Source organism: Petromyzon marinus, chromosome 4, assembly GCF_048934315.1.
Source record: "Petromyzon marinus isolate PM22_M1 ecotype Great Lakes invasive population chromosome 4, UKy_Petmar_22M1.pri1.0, whole genome shotgun sequence".
NCBI classification, from domain to species: domain Eukaryota; kingdom Metazoa; phylum Chordata; class Hyperoartia; order Petromyzontiformes; family Petromyzontidae; genus Petromyzon; species Petromyzon marinus.
Genome location: NC_133670.1, coordinates 1100402 through 1118549, shown reverse-complemented (window position 1 = coordinate 1118549; position 18148 = coordinate 1100402). Strand labels below are relative to the sequence as shown.

General features: G+C 49.1%; 1 protein-coding gene and 1 long non-coding RNA gene across 3 annotated transcripts in view; one reads left to right on the top strand and one right to left on the bottom strand.

The window, feature by feature from the left end:
- Nucleotides 1-3655: 3655 nt before the first annotated feature.
- Nucleotides 3656-13260, top strand: COMMD9 (COMM domain containing 9). The gene is made up of 6 exons (XM_032946567.2): nt 3656-3740; nt 4335-4463; nt 6016-6155; nt 6886-6920; nt 7467-7570; nt 10655-13260. Exons 1-6 carry the CDS (start codon nt 3690-3692, stop codon nt 10772-10774), a joined length of 579 nt encoding a protein of 192 aa, XP_032802458.1. The 5' UTR covers nt 3656-3689; the 3' UTR covers nt 10775-13260.
- LOC116938850 (uncharacterized) overlaps nt 12244-18148 on the bottom strand; it is a 19664-nt gene continuing 13759 nt past the window's right edge. For both annotated transcript variants that reach the window (XR_012930333.1, XR_004402337.2), the window contains exon 3: nt 12244-16770. This is a non-coding gene — a long non-coding RNA (uncharacterized LOC116938850). The remainder of the gene's footprint in view (nt 16771-18148) is intronic.

Here is an 18148-nt window from a genome sequence, read left to right as displayed (position 1 = left end):
GCGGTGACGAATCCAAGCCAGGAATGGACATTCCACATTGCCAGGTCGGGGGGGGGGATGTCCCATCCATGCGATCGCCCCTGTGAGCTCCGAACCATGTGGACTGCTCCTGTATTTGACTCCCTTGGCCCGATTTATTTCCTAAGCTGAAAGCATCAGTTCCCGAAAATACTGGAACTCAAATATACCTGGCAGGCCCCCTGCTATAAACAGCACAGTATAATGTTTTGCTTGATTTACATTAAAACAATAGTGTCGTTATCCCAGCACCATCTGACACTTCCAATTAGTAAGGTTTGTCACCTAAACAAAACGTGACAATTAGTTACTACTTCAGCACACCGGCGTGTTAGAGTGGACACCCACACCACAATTTGAGTTCGACGTTTCTCTGGTAATTGCAATCAGCTTCATCGGGCGATTTTTTTTCTCCAGAATTGCGAAGAAGTCTTCCTGATTTGGTCTTAGAGTAAATGTGATGTCACCACTGTGAGCCTATTTGGTACGAAGATCAGAGGGGGGGTTGGCTAATGTAATCATGAATTACAATATATGTTAATCTGAGAATATGCAGTACCTATTACCAGCTGGGTTAGTTTATCAACATACACTGGGTTATATTAATCTGCGAATATGCAGTACAGTACATATTACCAGTTGCATTAGTCACAGTTAAAACATGAAGACCTGAATATGCATGCAATTAAAAGGTGTTATTACTTAATAATATGCCTTCAAGGAACACTAAGCCTGTAGCTATCAGAACGGTTAACATTTTAATTTCTCACAATTTAAATAGATTCTCTAATTAGTCTTGGCCAGTAATAATTAGGCAATCATGTGCTGCAACTGCCGACAGTTGTGTTTGTGAGTATTTAATTTTTCTTTGATGTACTTTTCTCGTCTGACCAACATAACATTCGCCACAGGAGCTATTAATCCTGTACATACCCTCTTTTGATAGCTTCGGTAAATCATCTTTCATACCAGATGTCAGTTTTTGTATTATATATGTAGTGGAATAAATAGGCGCATGGGGGTAAATGGTGAGATCGCGCGGGGGCAGGACAATACGGGTCATATTGGGACAAACAGGTGCGATGGTTGGGACGATGCGGTAACGATTAGGCCAATTAAGCTAGGGAGCCAGAGACGGCTGTGATTGGCTGGTGTTATTGTCAGGGCTGAAGTGGCGTCTTAAAGTCTGGAGAAGTAACAGGCGCACGGGCACGCGGAGCGTCCTTGGGACGCGGGTTAATTAATTTGGGAGTAATGAGAGCGGGGATAAATTGGGGAGACGCGAGGAGAAAGGGGAATTGGATTCGGGGGCTGGATGAAGCAGGACGTGGAGCAGAGCTGAAGTGAAGGCAGCCAGCAGTGGAGAGAGGAAAGCAAGAGCTGAAGTGGAAGCAGCCAGCAGTGGAGAGAGCATAGTGAGAGCAGAGAGAAGCAGCCAGCAGTGGAGAGAGCGCAGTGATAGCAGAGAGAAGCAGCCAGCAGCAGAGAGAAGCAGCCAGCAGTGGAGAGAGCACAGTGATAGCAGAGAGCAGAGACGAAGCAGCCAGCAGTGGAGAGACAAAGGCGGTGAGTCGAGTGAGGCACGGCGAGCGAGTTGTGGCAAGCAAGGGAACTGTGAAGCATTGAGGACATGTGGACAACTGTAAATAAAGTGGTGTTGGAAGAAAGACAAAAGTTGTCCGAGTGAAATCAACCACTACATATATACTGGTCGCGAAAGCCTATGTGTTAAAATACGTAATCTAGTAATTATATTTTCAATTATATGTAAAGACATCAACGTTGGTAAATGCTACGTATTTACAATCCATTAATTACAACCAACAAGAAAACATTGCCAACCATCCCAAGCAGAATCTGCCTGGCCGACCTGACTGAGTCGAGGCTTTTTTGATTATACAGAAATATAATTTATTAGAAATTACAATCGATGGCTTTGCAATCAAACATTTCACTCGGGACACTCCAAACAACGGGGTGTGATGATCGCCCCTTATTAGGTGAATATAGATTGGAAAAACTATCAAATTATATGGGTAATTATGCTTGGTGATAATTATAATCCTACATGCTACTGTTGTCATAGATATTCATGTCCAAGACACAATTATATTCACACCTGCTCACAAACCAACTCTTGTGTTCAGCAAATTGGCGATCAAAGTGAGAACATCACAAAACACAACAGGCATAGCAACAGTGGCACAGTCTCGACTTTTGCAAAGTTCACTGGCAGGGCATCGCTCTTCATTATGTCTCGCACATCCTCCCACGAGCCATTGTTTGGCATTGGCTCGATCTCCAGCACACTGCACATGACGTAGATATCCACAATACGGAGAGGTTTACTGACGTACCTATGCTTAAAGCCTGAAAAGGTAACACAATGTTTAACAAAAATCAAATTAACTTGAGCCTTGATGTCCACAATGCTGATTCATGTGACAAATCGACTCCACAGTATTATTAAAATACGAACTAAAGGCATTTTTATTCACTTTGCCATACGCTTATACATAGGAAATCACATTTTTGACGTTTGACCTATCCGTCTAAATTAGTGGTAACGTTGTGGCCCCTCCACTACTGCTCATCCTGTGAAGGTTTCCCAACTCGAATGAGAAGTTGGGGCTGTGGTCTGGGATGTTGAGACTTCGGGGACTACTTTCTCTGTTGTCATCACTTTGTTGTCTGTGCTTTTGTTTTGGTGCCATTTTTTTTATTTCTGAGGGTTTCCATTTGCTTGGTAGTGGTTGCAATAAATATAAGGATTTGGCCCTGTAATATAATTAATGTACAGCATGAATTATGCTAATGAAACCAGACGCGGCTATGTGGCTTGACCACCTGAATGTGAAATTGTAGTTGTTGCCCTGCAATCTACATCAGCAGCCACCACCACCCCTCACTCGTGGGGGGTGGTGGGGATGTCACGTGGAGGGGAAGTCTCGTGGGGGTGGGGTGGGGGGTAACCACGTAGGGGGGGGGGGGAAGTCTCGTGTGGTGGGGTAGGCACAGAGTGTGGGGGTGAGGTTTCGTGGAGGGGGGTGGAGTCTCGTGGAGGGGGGGTGGAGTCTGGTGGGGGGGTGGAGTCTGGTGGGGGGGGTGGAGTCTGGTGGGGGGGTGAAGACTCGTGGAGGGGGGGTGGAGTCTGGTGGGGGGGGGGGGTCTCGTTGGAGGGGGGGTGGAGTCTTGTTGGACTGGGGGGTGAAGACTCGTGGGGGGTGGAGTCTGGTGGGGGGGGTGGAGACTCGTGGAGGGGGGTGGAGTCTGGTCGGGGGGGTGGAGTCTGGTGGGGGGGGTGGAGTCTGGTGGGGGGGGTGAAGACTCGTGGAGGGGGGTGGAGTCTCGTTGGGGGGGGAGGGTGAAGACTCGCGGAGGTTGGGGGTGAAGACTCGTGGAGGGGGGTGGAGTCTGGTCGGGGGGTGAAGTCTGGTGGGGGGGGTGGAGTCTGGTGGGGGGGGTGGAGTCTGGTGGGGGGGGTGGAGTCTGGTGGGGGGGGTGGAGTCTGGTGGGGGGGGTGGAGTCTGGTGGGGGGGGGGGTGGAGTCTGGTGGGGGGGGTGGAGTCTGGTGGGGGGGGTGGAGTCTGGTGGGGGGGGTGGAGTCTGGTGGGGGGGGTGGAGTCTGGTGGGGGGGGGTGGGGTCACGTGGTGCTGTCGGTGCCGGGATCATGGCGGAGCTGACAGCTGAGGACGCCGCGGCGCTGTCGCTGCTCCTGCAGGTGGGGGTGGTGGCGGCGGTGACGTCGCCGCGGCGCTTGTGCCAGGCTAGGTGCGCCTTGAGGGGCCACCACGTGTCGCAAGGCTCGCTGCTGGCAGGAAGGTCACGGGACAGACCCAGGTGGTGCCATGGGTTGACTTGACTGAGATGACTGGCCGATGCACGACCCCGTGCACCCTACTGTGCCAACTTGCTATTTTATCCGCCCGACGCTCCGCTCGTTGTTGTGAGCGTCGCTCCTCCGCCCTATGTTGTTGTTCGAGGGCGACTTCCTCCAGAGGCCAATGTTGACACCGCTGGTACCGGTCATCGGCAAGTTCACTCGCGAGGCTCCACATCCTCCTGCACTGCATCTGTCCATCTCTTATCTCGCCTGTCACTCACCCACACTAACTCACCTACTCACCCCTCCACACACGCTCCTCGCGGCTCACCCACTCACCCATCAGTCCATCTCTTCTCTTGCCCGTGTCACTCGCCCACATTAACTCACTCAAACCGGCTTTCCTAGGTGCTCCTACTGGCCAACAGCACTCTGCCCCTGCAGTCTGCTAAGGCTACGCGGTTGGGTGTTGGGGGATCTTTGTCTCTGTAGGCTCCCTCAAAGGAGGCTCTGCGGGCGGTGGTTTCCCGGGCGCTGTCGCCCTGCGCCGCCCTTCGCACGGGGCTCAAGGAGGAGGTGATGCGAGCCCTCGAGCTGTCGAGCATCGAGCAGGCGGAGCAGGTGAGTGCGCCCCGTGCGTCTTCAGCATGTGGCACGAGGTGGTGCATCTTGCCGGTCAACCCGTGGCACCTGGGTCTGTCCCGTGACCTGTCAGCGAAGGTCCTGACACTTCACGTGGCCTATAAACTAAACTATTAACTCTTTGTATTTTACCAGGCAAGTCCCACTGAACTATCTCTTTTCTAGAAGCGACCTGGCCACAAATGATAGCTCAACGAAGTGATTCTATCACGCGGAAATATCAGCCAAATACACAACGTGATGTCGATTCTGAATGTGGAGGGAAAAACCGGAGGACCCGGAGAAAAATCCATGTTACAACGGGGAGTGCAAACTCCACATATAGGCGTGCCTCTATCTTGCATCGTGTCTCACAATGCGTCTGTATCTTTCACTGGTCGTCTGTGAATCCTCATCGTGGGGAGTGGTAGTGCAACGGGAAGCGCGCTGCTCCACGTATGTATGCACTGTACGTTGAATTTCTTTCGCACCGGACGCGGCTAACCTTGCTAATTGGAGCTTCGGGGGAAGGACAACAAACTAAACACAAAGATCAGTTCTAAAGAAATGAACCCAGTAACTCGAGTTTGATTCCCACGCACGGCCAACAACAGTGAAGATTTTCTGAAGCGGTCCTGGGCCTCCCCTATGGTGACTCAGCCTCAAATGAGTACCTGGTGTGATGTGTAAACATCGCCACTGGGGAGACCCAGGCGGCCGGCTGTGGTGCTGGCCACCCATCCCTTCGTGTGCCGTGCTGGTCTTCATAGGTGCACGCTAACAGCACTTTCCATAACAGTCTGTCAAGGTCTATACGGGGGATATTTGTATCTGTGACTGGGTGTCTGTAAATGTCATCGTGTGTCAGCAAGGCTCATTGTCCATCTCGCTGTGTCTGTTGTGTATCTGTTACTGTGTGTCTGCGATTCTCGCTGTGTGTCTATCGCTTTGAGTCTATGGGTCTCGGGGTGTCTGTGAGCCATACTGTGTGTCTGTGAGTCTCGCTGTGTCTGTGAGTCTTGCTGTCTGTCCCACAGTGCGTCCCACTTAGTGCCTCACACTTGGAATCTCGATGTGCAGCTGAGAGTCCAGTGTGATTCTGTGTCTGGGAATCGCACTGTATCTGAAGTCTCGCTACTGTGTCTCACTCTTCCTCACTGTCTGTGACTGTCTCACTTTGAATCTTGTTGTGCGTCTCACTGTGTCCATCACTGTGTGTGCGAGCAGCTGTGCGGAGTCATGGTGCAGTGGTTAGCGCACTGCGGTACGAACCCAGCGACCCTAGTGTGATTCCCGTTCGTGACCAGTAACCGTGGCGGATATTTTAAACGGCCCTGGGCCTCCCCCAGGATGAGTCAAACTCAAATGAGTACATGGTGCGGTGTGTAAACATCGTCACTCAGGAGACAAAGGCGGCCGGGCATGGCGCTGGCCACCCACCCCCCCCCCCCGTGTGCAGTGCTGGCCTTCACAGATGTTACTCGCGAAGAGCACTTTGCTCCAACAGTCAGAGTCAGTCAAGGCTATCCGATCTTTGTCTTTGTAAGTGCAGCTGGTGCTGGCGCTCGCCGCTCTGGCGAAGCGCGCCGTGTTTGTGGGCCCCGTGGGCCCCGAGGAGGCCCTCCGCTTGCTCCCGGAGAAGCTCCCCGCCGGCCTGAGGACGCTGCTGGCTAAGGCGCTGCTCGACAACGTGTAAGGGTCTCGCGATCCACACCGCCTTCCCCCAGGGCTATTTATTTTTATTTAGAAAATGCTTTTACGCGCGACTGTCACATACAATTAGAGCGTCAGATATGCAAGAAAAATAAGTAAATGTTTGTTCATTTTAGATGTGAGTAGACTTCAGCCCATGTAGCCACAGAGCCATGTGACAGCCTCCTCGTCCAGCACGTGCAGGGCAACCAGTCCGCCCGGCACACCCTGACGGACTTCACAGCCAGAGACGGTGTGCGCTCTGCAAAACTGCTTCTCCGAATTGCCGTGACTTGATTCATTTATATTGTGGTGAATGTAGTAAAATAAAATAATGTAAAAAAAAAATCACAATTTTTTATATATGACGTCAGAATTATGTAATCTCACCCGCCTCGACTAGCCTGATCACGTTCATTTTAACATCTAAAGTGATCATTTTCGTTCACACTTCGGCCTCATTTCCGACACGAACACTATCAGCCCTTTGTTTAGATATTATGGGTCTGTATTATGAGCCGCGAGTGTTACACGTGTATTCGGCCTGGATCTCTAGCAGTCAAATGCACAATAATCTGGTAACTTCATTACAAAATTTCCTGGGCTCTGAGAAACGCATCTTGGGAAACTGGCCTGACCCGAGAGAGGTGTGTGTGTGCGCGCTTCTTGGGTACACGTGGTCGTACATGTATGTATTTGTGCTTTTGTGTACTTGTGTGTGTCCACTCAGGCCAGCATGGAGAAGCGAGCTGATCTCTGACCAGGGTGAGTATGATTCTCCATGCACTCTTTATGAATTGTGGCTCTGCAGTGGAAGATGAGTGATGCCGAGTCCAGAATTAACAAGAGGTCGTCACTGCCAATACCGATAAATCACCACACCTCACCATGGCTCTTGCTACTTCTCTCAACTGCTGCACCACTCTGCCAGTCATAATTCACGCGGCCGTTCCTTTGTGTGTCTCCGTTATGGGGAGCAGTGGGGCAGTGGTTAGTGCACTGCGCTGCAAACCCATTGACCCGAGTTCGATTCCCGCTCACGCCCAACACCAGTGACGATTATCTGAACCAGTCATGGGCCTCCCCTCGGTCGACACAGCCTCAAATGTGTACCTGGTGTGGTGTGTAAACATCACCACTGGGGAGACGAAGGCGGCTGGGCGTGGTGTTGGCAACCCACCCCTTCGTGTGCTGTGCCAGTCTTCATAGGCGCTACTTGCTAACAGCACTTGCCCCAACAGTCGGTTAAGGCTGCATGGGGGATCTTTGTCTGGTGTGTGTCCGTGTTTATTTTCCTGTGTGCGGCTGCAGTGTCTCTACCTCGCCTGGCCTCCATGGAGTGGAGCGTGCACGTGAAGGCCGCCTCTGACGAGGTTGCGCATCTGGCTGTCCCTACCTGTCTCCTGCAGCTGCAGGTGATTCCACACGGATTTGTACGCACAGATACCACCTCCCCCCACACGCTGGCACGCACACACACACGCACACTTGTGAAGCTTAACAACACCATAACGTCGCACACGGTGAGCTTTTGATGCATGCAAGTGCTAAAAAAAAAGATAGCATGTACTTGGTACAGGAAGTCCTTGTTTAACGCAGTAGATGCATTCCTGAAAAGTACCGCGTTAAGCAAAAAATGTGTTAAGCAAAAACTATTTCACCATAAATAATGTAACAATCAATTTTGGTGAGGTATGATGTACATGCAGTGAGATGGCATGACAAATAACTGGGAGTACGCTGCTGCATCATTCCACGTACTGTATCTTCATAGACTACTGAGAAACCACTTTATAATGGGCGCGTTGCCTTATAGCGGTGCATGTTCTGCGTTATAACGGTGCATGTTCCGCGTTACGACAGTGCGCATTTCGAGTTATAACGGTGTGCATTTCCAGTGATAACGGTGCACGTTCCGCATTATAGCGGTGCGTTCTGCCTTATAGCGGTGCAAATTCTGCGTTATAACAGCGCGCGTTCCCAGTTATGATGGTGCATGCTCCACTTTATTAAGGGACACATTCCGCGTTTTAGCGAAAACTCGTGTGAACACCACCTGCAAAGCGACTTACTATATTGGCCAAATATCCCAGTGCTGACAAATTACTTTCAATTTTTATTTGAAGCTTTCGTGACTGCAGGAATCCATACTCTTTGGTGCTTTCGGTAAAGTCACGTAGGTCGAAAAATCAAATAAAAAATAATATATCACCACGTTTCGATCGCAACATAAGCGATTGTCCTCAGGCAGAAAAAAGAATCCAGCAGTGGAACTGCTGAAACAGGAAGAACACAGCGGGAGAGTTGTTACAACAAGAGGTTATATATGTTGGCCAAGGGTAAGCAGGCAGGGTCAGAGCTGGAAAGGAATTCCATCCTCGCACGCAAGTACATCAGTTGTGTTAAGGGTGGAGATTAGGGAGAGGGATTAGCATGAAATGAGCTTCCGTCGCCACATAAGAGTATCGTCCCCACATATGCGCACAGCAGTAGTGTTTATGGGAAAGATTAGGCAAAGAGATTAGGAAGATTAGCAAGTTAATGTCATGTCTATGTGTAACACAAGCTGCAGCGCTGCCAACTGCGCTGTGAGAGGCAAGTGCCAGTAAGACACACAGCCTATCACACAGCCAGAACCATCGAGGCTAAAGGAGCAGAGGTGGCCATGTATGTGTGATTTGATCCCATCGGTGAAGGATGTCATTCCTGACATGCAATACCCTGGTGTCTACAAACTAAGTTGTGTCTGCGGCAGCAGTTACATTGGGGAAACGAAATGACATGTCTCGGACCGTGTTCGCGAATACAAGGCAGATTTTAACACGGCAGAACCAATACCTCTGCCGTGGCTGATCATTGTTATAACGCAGTGGGCTCGCACGATATTGTTTTTTCCGAGACCAAGGTACTCTGCAAATCTTCGGGCGACCATCAAAGATTTGTCCATGAAGCCATCCAGATATATAAACAAAGAGACAATTTCAACCGAGAAGATGGGTATAAGCTGAACAATCATTGGAAGGGCGTTATTAACCAAGCAAAGTCGTAACTTGCTGTGGTGCTTCCATCCTTCCTGCCGTTTGGCTGTTATCTTCGACTCTCTGAGTTGCCTTGCCCTGTTGGGTGCCTCTGCATTAACGGGCTGGGGTCTCACTAACATGGCCACCTCTGCTCCCTTAGCCTCGATGTATCGATGGTTCTGGCTGTGTGATGGGCTGTCTTCCTGGCGCGACCACCGTTGCGGTGGTTCTCTTGCATTGACGCGCTTGCCTCTCGCAGTGCAGTTGGCAGCGCCGCAGCTTGTTACACATAGACATTACATTAACTTGCTAATCTCCCTAATCTCTCCCATCAACATAGTGCTAATCTCCCATTAACACTGCTGCTGTGCGCATATGCGGGGACGATACTCTTATGTGGCGACGGAAGCTCATTTCATGCTAATCTCTCTCCCTAATCTCTCTCTCCCTAATCTCCCCCATTAACACAACTGATGTGCTTGCGTGCGGGGATGGAATTCCTTTCCAGCTCTGACCCCGCCTGCTTGCCCTTGGCCAACATATATAACCTCTTGTTGTAACAGCTCTCTCGCTGTGTTCTTCCTGGTTCAGCAGTTCCACTGCTGGATTATATTTTTCCGTCTGAGGACGACCGCTTGTGTTGCGATCGAAATGTCGTGATATATTATTTTTTTATGTAATTTTTCTACCTACGTCACTTTACCGAAAAAAAACAAAGAGTATACTTTAAATTTACTCAATTTGGATCACACACAGCAGCATCGCCCCCTACTGATTCTTGAGACTTGGTGAGCTTTTCTGGCTAAACAAGCGGAATAATATAAGTGAGCCCCTTGACACATGAATGCATGGATGTCACAAGCATTCTGGCCGTGTGATGGCTATGCATCACCGCATAGCCCCACACCACATGCTTACATCACGGAAACATCACGCAGACACGCGCATATGGGCTGAAAAGCCCATGTCAGGACACCCACCACCCACTGCTGATGGTAAATTTATATTTACAGGTGAGATCTAGAGTTACTTACGCCCTTAGCAGTAACAAAGATCCCCCATAGCCTGTACAGACTGTGCTGTTAGCGGGCACCTTTGGCCGGCACGGCACACGAGGGGATGAGTGGTCAGCACCAATTACGGCCACCTTTGTCTCTTTAGTGGTGATTATTACACAGCATACCAAGCTGAGTCATTCTAGGGGAGGCCCAGGACGAGTTCAGATAGTCGTCACTGGTGTTGGCCATGAGCAGGAATCGAACTTGGGGCACTGGGTTCTTTGCACAGCGTGCTAACCGCTACACTACCGGTCCCCATACACACATTCATACACTGACACCTTCATGTGTCCACACACACCTTCACGTGTTCGCCCACCCACACACTCACACCTTCATGTGTCCACCCACACACACTCGGACCTTCACGTGTCCACCCGCACACTCACACGAGTCATAAACTGCTGTTGTGCATGTACAGTTGGAGGGTGCGGAGGGGACGGGGCCGCTCACAGTGGAGCTTGGACGCGAGACACTGCACACTGTGCTGGATACGCTGGGGCGCATCCGCACGCAGCTCTCTGCCGTGGCGCAGCCCTGAACGGGTGGAGGGATGAGGGAGCGAGGGGGACTCGCGAGGAGCCGTGTGACGTTTCGTCTCCTCCTTCTACACAGGGACAAATGTCGCTCCTGTGCACCACGGCGTCTGGGGAGTTGAGGGTTGGCAGGGCCTGGAATTGGCCTAACATCCCAATGTAGGACCATGGAGCTCGGGTAATTATTTGCGCCCGGTTCTGGTTTGCCCTCTCGCTTGCCCGTGGTATCCCATGCCTCCGAGCGGTATTTGTGCATGCGTCACAAATTCTACAGCGTTTTGAGATTAATGTTACATGTGGGACTACAAATTAAACATGGGATCTCCAGCAACAGCAGCGTACAGTTTGTAGTCCATCCATCCTCATGGTGAGATTTGAAAACCACTAAAGGCACTGTCTTTGAATCAGCCTTTAGTTGCCGTTATGAACCAAAATTATGTTTTTATGGGAGCAATCGAGTTATGTAAATGAATCACGGTGCCTGTCGATGAATGATATCGAGCATTGCACATATTGTAGTCAAAAAATTATCGGATAAAATGTTCGCGACCACTTCAAATGGTGCCCAGCCATTCCCACTCTGTCCTAGGCTTGCCTGCACAAATGAGCTTGGTCCCGATGCCAAATGTGCAAATAAGTGTCTATCGCATTTCATATTATTCTGTTCCATCCCTTCCACTCCCTCTCTTTGATCACAGCCCTCCCTGACATACCCAGGCAGGGCACGTTGGCTGGGCAGGACATTAGGTAAAGACAAGGTGATGATGGCTATACATTTTTTTACAAAAATAAATAAAGTATGCTGGGCTACGGCTGTGTAGATTGAACGTTCACACGTGTTGTAATTGATCACTGTGTGGAGTTAATACGCTCAATTAGTTCGGAGATGACAACGAATGTCTTGGTGAACCCTTGATGACAACGGAGTCACCACGGTCGGAGCTCGGGGCGAGTTGAAGCAAGAGGGACGAGCGATCGTTCAATATACTGCTCCCCACTTTCAAAATCATGGGGGGACAGCGGCATAATACAAGTCAGGGTTGGCATGTATTACCGTGCAGTGGAAAGGTGGTGTTGGAGACGCGCTGTGGTAGGCTGTTGGAATAATGGTTGTTGTTTAAGTTAGTCTGGTAGGGAGCGCAGTACGCCATAAACCAGGCAACCCGAGTTTGATTCCTCATCGCAACAAGTGAAGAGTGGTATCTGAACCAGTACTAAACTGCTTTCATCAGAGTGGTAAAGTCCGGTGAGATAGTCCCCCCCAAACCTGACACAGTGTGTGGAGGCCTTCATCCAGCAATGGATTGGCCCCAAGTACCTTATTTGCTGGTGTAAACTTGACATGTGTTCAGACTTGATTTGAAGCTTTCGTGACTGCAGGAACTACTCTGTTTTTTTTCCGGTAAAGTCACGTATAAATAATAAAATAACATAATAGCGTACGACGTTTCGGTTGCAACACAAGCAGCCATCATCAGGTACAGAAGAGCTAAATTTATGAGAGAGGGGAAACGCATAACCTCAGATGTATATACAGACACCCAAGTAGGGGTAACTAACACAGATACAACAGGGGACACAAGCATACCAGAAAAACAGGGTTTAGCAAAATTTTGGAAACCATATAAAGCAACACAGATGGTCGGTCAAAACACAATTAACGCATAGTCCGGTTGATCACGCTATTTCAACCGAAACGTCGTACGCTATTATGTTATTTTATTATTTCTTATTTATACGTGACTTTACCGAAAAAAAACAAAGAGTTGACATGTGTTATTGGATATGTCGTAGCTGTTCACTGAATGTGAACAAGAAGCTGAAGGTGACAAAGAGGCAAACGCTGCTGGGAGGTTTGTGCCAAGATGACCAACGATGGCAAAAAAGAGTTGTGTTTGGACACCACGGGCTCACGCCAAACACTTGGTCTGAAGAATGGACGCAGCTTGGTGGAGAGAACGGGCCAGCGTCTAGCTTTGATCAACACTTGGTGTCTGGCTCAAAATGAGTACAGTAAGCCGTCATTTAACGCGATCGGTGCATTCCTGAAAGTGCTGCGTGACGCAAAAAACGCATTAAACAAAAACAATTTCCCCATAAAGTAACGATAAAATTTGGCGAGATACGATGTACCAGACAGTGAGAAGGCAGGACAAATAACCACCTTATAAGAGAAACTGGAGGGTATGCTACCATGTTACTGTATCATTACAAGTAACTCCACTCAGCCGTGCAGCTCAAGAGAGTAGTTAAACGTCGACCACGTTATAATGGTGCGCGTTTCGTGTTACAGCGGTGCGCGTTCCACGTTTTGAGAAGTGTTCCCGAATGGGAGAACCGCGTTGTAGTTAAAATGCGTTGTGTGAACACCGCGCACAGTGGTTGTTATCAAGAATGCCGATTCTTGCGGGCTCGTTTCAGAAGTCTAATTTTGTCTGTAAATGAGTAGAAAATTAGATTGTAGAATTATATTAAACTTGATTTACTAGCACTTATTGTGGGATGTATTTTTCTGATAAAGCAGACGTGATCTATCCACTGCTGGATGAAGGGCTCCAAGCCACGATCATCAGATGTCAATGTCCTTCGAAAGTCATTCATTGCATAAGCTGACCACATCCTTTGTACTCGGTGCATTTTTCAACTTGCGCTCCGTGCTCTTCAGCAGTGCCCGCGTTTCTAACCGTCACTGCAGGTCGTATGTACCAATTGAGAACGGTTTACGTTCGTCAACGTGGGTAGGTTGCTTTACATCATCATCAGTCAAGTTCAAATTTGTTCAATTGCTTCAACATGCTCATGTCCTCCTGTCTATTTCCTCTCTTTGACCCCGCTTCGTCTTTCACATTGGAGTTCCTTTTCGTGGGGTCAGACACGTGGCAGGGGCCTTGGCAAAACCGAAATACTTGCTGGCGCACACCCTGGCCTTGAGACACTCGGACTGTCCTGGGTAATCGAGTTGCACTGTCATCTGACTTGCGAGGGTGTTCCTACCGTCACGTTGGAGGAGCTGAACGTTGGGCGTGATGTTACGTGGAGCTCCACGTTTTCGGAGACCTCGGGGCTGCCCCTTTTGCTCCACGCTAACCCCCGATTGGCTGCCGATTCACTTTGACCTCGCGTTCAAAAGTTCAACCAAGCGAATTTCGTGGTATTATATTCAATTTCACACGTAGGCTTTTGTGACCAATATTCGTGATAACGTCTATGGGTTAAATGGCGTAAATGTGTCAAACTCTCCTCCACCAGACGTAGCCAGTTCGTAAGGTTTGTCACGTGGAAGAAAACGTGCCAATTTTTGACTTCTTCAGCAGCATATCGGTTGTTGGAGAGCAAACCCACAACTCATTTCTAATTTGAGTTAACGACGTTTCGCTGGTAATTACAACTAGTATTGTCAGGCTATTGCCAGAATTGTGAAGACATCTTCCCGTGTCGGATGGAAGTGGGTTTACGACATTTATATTTACGCGATTGAACCCAAAAGTATACATTACGGGTACGACATTCACTTGACACTCGGGTGATATCAATGAGGGCTTAAGTGGCCATCGTGTGAAGTTGCTTAAGTGATTGGGGGCAAATCCCCCTTCACTCTGATAATGCTGCTTTTTCAAGACACAGAGGATCTCCGTAGTCTTATTTAATGGAGTACGTTGAGATGAGAATGGGTCCTGGTGACAAAACATCGCACGGACTGCTCACCATTTCTGTGAGTGCAATGTCAGCTGGTCGGTCAAGACACAACTTGCTACTCTGGATCTTTACACTGAACTATGACCACTCCACATTCACTGACATTTCTCAAATGGTAACGAAAAGGACTTTGATAATGTACGTGTCAACAATCGGTCAAGTCGCAGCATCTCCACGCCTTCATCTCTTGGAATTCACCACGAGCATCACGAGAGGAGCTCTGTGGTGAAAATTCCACATTCCCATGGTGGAAGCCAGTCTATCCAAAATGGACGAGTCCCCTTACCAAGTTGCGGTCCACATTTCCCTGGGAGAGATGAAAGCCGAGTCACCCTCGAGCCAGAATGAACTCTGCAAACCTTTGTGAGTCGGCTCTCTCACCACTCAGTGCCACCCGTCCTGCAGTCGGCTCCGGTTCACGTTTCATCTCCTCTCCGAGAGCGCACCCCACAGACACATGCAAAATTCGATACGGAATTTGCAACTAACGCAGTTTTTCATTCGCTTTCCAAAACAGCGATTCAGAGGCATGGGAAACCACTGGCAAACAGGACAGAAACCACTGGCAAACAGGAAAGCAGCCAGAAACTAGTGCTAACAATTTCCCGAGCTCTGTGGTCCTATATCTGGATATTTGGCCAATTCTATTCGTGTTTATACACATGGAGGAAACCGGAGTACCTACGTGTGCAGGGAGAGTGCCGCTTGATCCCCGTATGCATTTGAGTACAAGTAGAGGGTAAAGAAAACTTGTGCCCATCGCAGGGGTTACGATCTTGAGGTTGGCCGCAATCAGCCCGTTTGCGATAAACTCAAAAGGCAAATGGGTAACAGGGTTTGGTTCATGGTTTGTAATATGACACCCACCCCTCGTTTTTTTATGTTATATCAACTGAAACATTGAACACGCAGCATTTTGAATGATCAATATTTTCTACTGTGTTAAATATAACTTGTACGGTAAATGTATAAAATGGAAAAAATTTACGTAGTGTACAATACTCTTTGGTTCTTTCGGTAAAGTCACGTAGGTATAAAATAAAATAAATCACGACGTTCCGGGCGCTTGTGTTGCACCCGAAACGTCGTGATTTATTTTATATCTGCGTGACTTTACCGAAAGAACCAAAGAGTATGAATTCCTGCAGTCACGAAAGCTTCAAATCAAGATAGTGTACAATACTATAGACATCCGTCTACAGTACTGTACACTACAAGAAGAAAAATCGTCCGGCTGAACCTTACTGAAGTCTGGTAACACCGCGTGACCTGGGACCCGCGATGGGCCGCTTAGGAGGCACAAGATGGAGTCAACACGGCACTGCGTCTGTTCTTCCGCGGCAGCAACATTGCGAGCAGTGCAGTTACGAAGTGTACAAGGAATCTCGCGGTCAACCGCAAATGGTCGAGCCAAAGGGGCACGATCGGTGAAAATGTACCTTAATTAATTTGGTGCAAAATAGCGATAGCTCAACCCGCGAGAATGAAGGGTATGCTTATTCCACTCGCTGAACTGTCATACCCTGGGCCAGCCAGGCAACCTCGACGCCCATTGACTGGGCAGGGAGTTTCGCAAACGACATTGATCCACCAACCCTCTGCTCTACAGTGGCGCATTATAAATTTGCGTAGTGGCAGGCTAGTGTGGCAGTGGTAACACTCGTGCCTCACAGCAAGAAGGGCCTGGGTTCGATTTCCGACTCGGACACCTTCCTGTGTGGAGTTTGCACTCTCTCCCCCTTTTCTGCATGGGTTTCTCTGGGGTTCTCTGGTTTCCAGTGATAGCTGAAAGTAAAAAAGCACGCAAAATGTAACTGGTATTGGCCAAACAATCCCAATGATGAAAAATTATACAGCACTGCCAATTACTACACGCAGTGGCAACATCGCCCTCCTACCACAAAAACTTGGAAAGACCCTCCGGAAACAGCCTTGAGACTCAGTGAGGCTTTGCTAGGTAAACCCGCGTGGATACGATAATGAAATAGCCACCAGTGCCCGGCATGTGAACGCAAGGGGTTGTGCAGTCCGAATGGGCGTACGCGTAGCCAAGCAAAACGCAAGCATATTGCACATCAAAGCCACGTACAGCCTCGCGCTCGGGCACGAGTTATGAGTGCGCGCTCCATCACAGGTGCGCTCAGAAGTGTAGGGCTGCCCTCTCGTGAGTCACGCGGTGCTTGATGAGGTCCGAGCTCTGTAGGAAGCGCTTGCCACATTCGGTGCATGCATACGGGCGCTCCCCCGTGTGCGTCCTCAGGTGCGCTTTGAGTGTCGAGATCTGGGAGAACCTCTTGCCACACACCTGGCAAACAAGGCGATGATCACTGGCACGATCTCAGACGTTCACAAAAGCCACATCTGACGGTCTCCCACATTATAAACTAAACTATAATTTTTTTTTTAGTTTTATCAGATAAGACCCACTGAGCTTTGTAGCTCTTTTTTTCAGAAGCGACCTGGCCACAAATGATAGCTCAACGAAGTGGGTTATCTGGAAAGTTAAAGCAGCCAACTACTCTAAACGCATGTTGATTCTAAACGTAGAGGGAAAAACCGCAGAACCCGGAGAAAAATCCATGCTTCCACGGGGAGAGGGAACCAATACATTCCAAATATACAGGTCTCAGGGTTGGGATCGAACCCAGGACCTCCGGTATACCAGCCGAGGTAACATCTCGCCACTGTGGCGCCTCGGCTTGGAGGCATGATTTGCATCCGGCTGTTGGGCGGCGCCTCAGATGTAAGAAAGTCCTAGGTTCGATTCCTGACTTGGGCGCCGTTCTGTGTGGAGTTATATGTTCTCTCCCACTGTTCTGCATGGGTTTTTACCCATAGAAAGTACAGTGTAACTGGTATTGGTTACAAAAACCCAATGCTGAAAGGTTCCATGTAAATTACCCAATAAAAAATACATACAGCAGCAACATCACCCACAGAGTCCTTGAAACACCCGAGTACAACACAAGCGATTGATGTGTTTCACTTTTCTCTCGATGTAATTCCCAACATTCATCTCCATACGTTTCAGCCTTTTTTTCCATTTGCTTTGTTACTGCCCACATTTCTGATACCCCTGTATCATAGTAGGTCACATACACTGAATGATAAATTTATTATTTAAGCACATATAAGCCTCCCTGAGGCTCTGCTGGGTAAACGAGCATAATCGTAATTAGCTGGGTGGTGGTGGCTGTGTACGTGGCCAGTAAATCAGCGCTGGAGGCAAGGCTTGGTGGATCACCGCACAAGTGTTGTGAAACTCCCCATGAGCGTCAAGGTCTGGCTCACCAGAAGGCAGTGCGGCAAGTGGACTAATCCCCATCTGTTTCCATCTGTACAGGGATCGAGTGTTGGCCCCACGCGTACGGTGTGGGTTTCCTCCCACTTGTAAAAATAAACACAACTTGTTAATTGGCTGAAAACATCTTAACCCTTTCCGGTTCCGATGACGTATGTGTGCCTTTTAATAAAATCAACGCTGAGCCACTTGCGTGTTCCGAGATTCAGCGATGAACGGGACCCCACCCTGCAATGTGCAGATGTCTTGGATCGGGAAAGGGTTCAAATAAAAAACCCAATACAGGACCCTCTTGAACAAGAGTCCTGTGAGTCAGTGTGGCTCTCCTGTGTATGTGTAACGGTGGTGATGTGTGAAGCAAGCGGTGGCGGTGCGCCCGCGC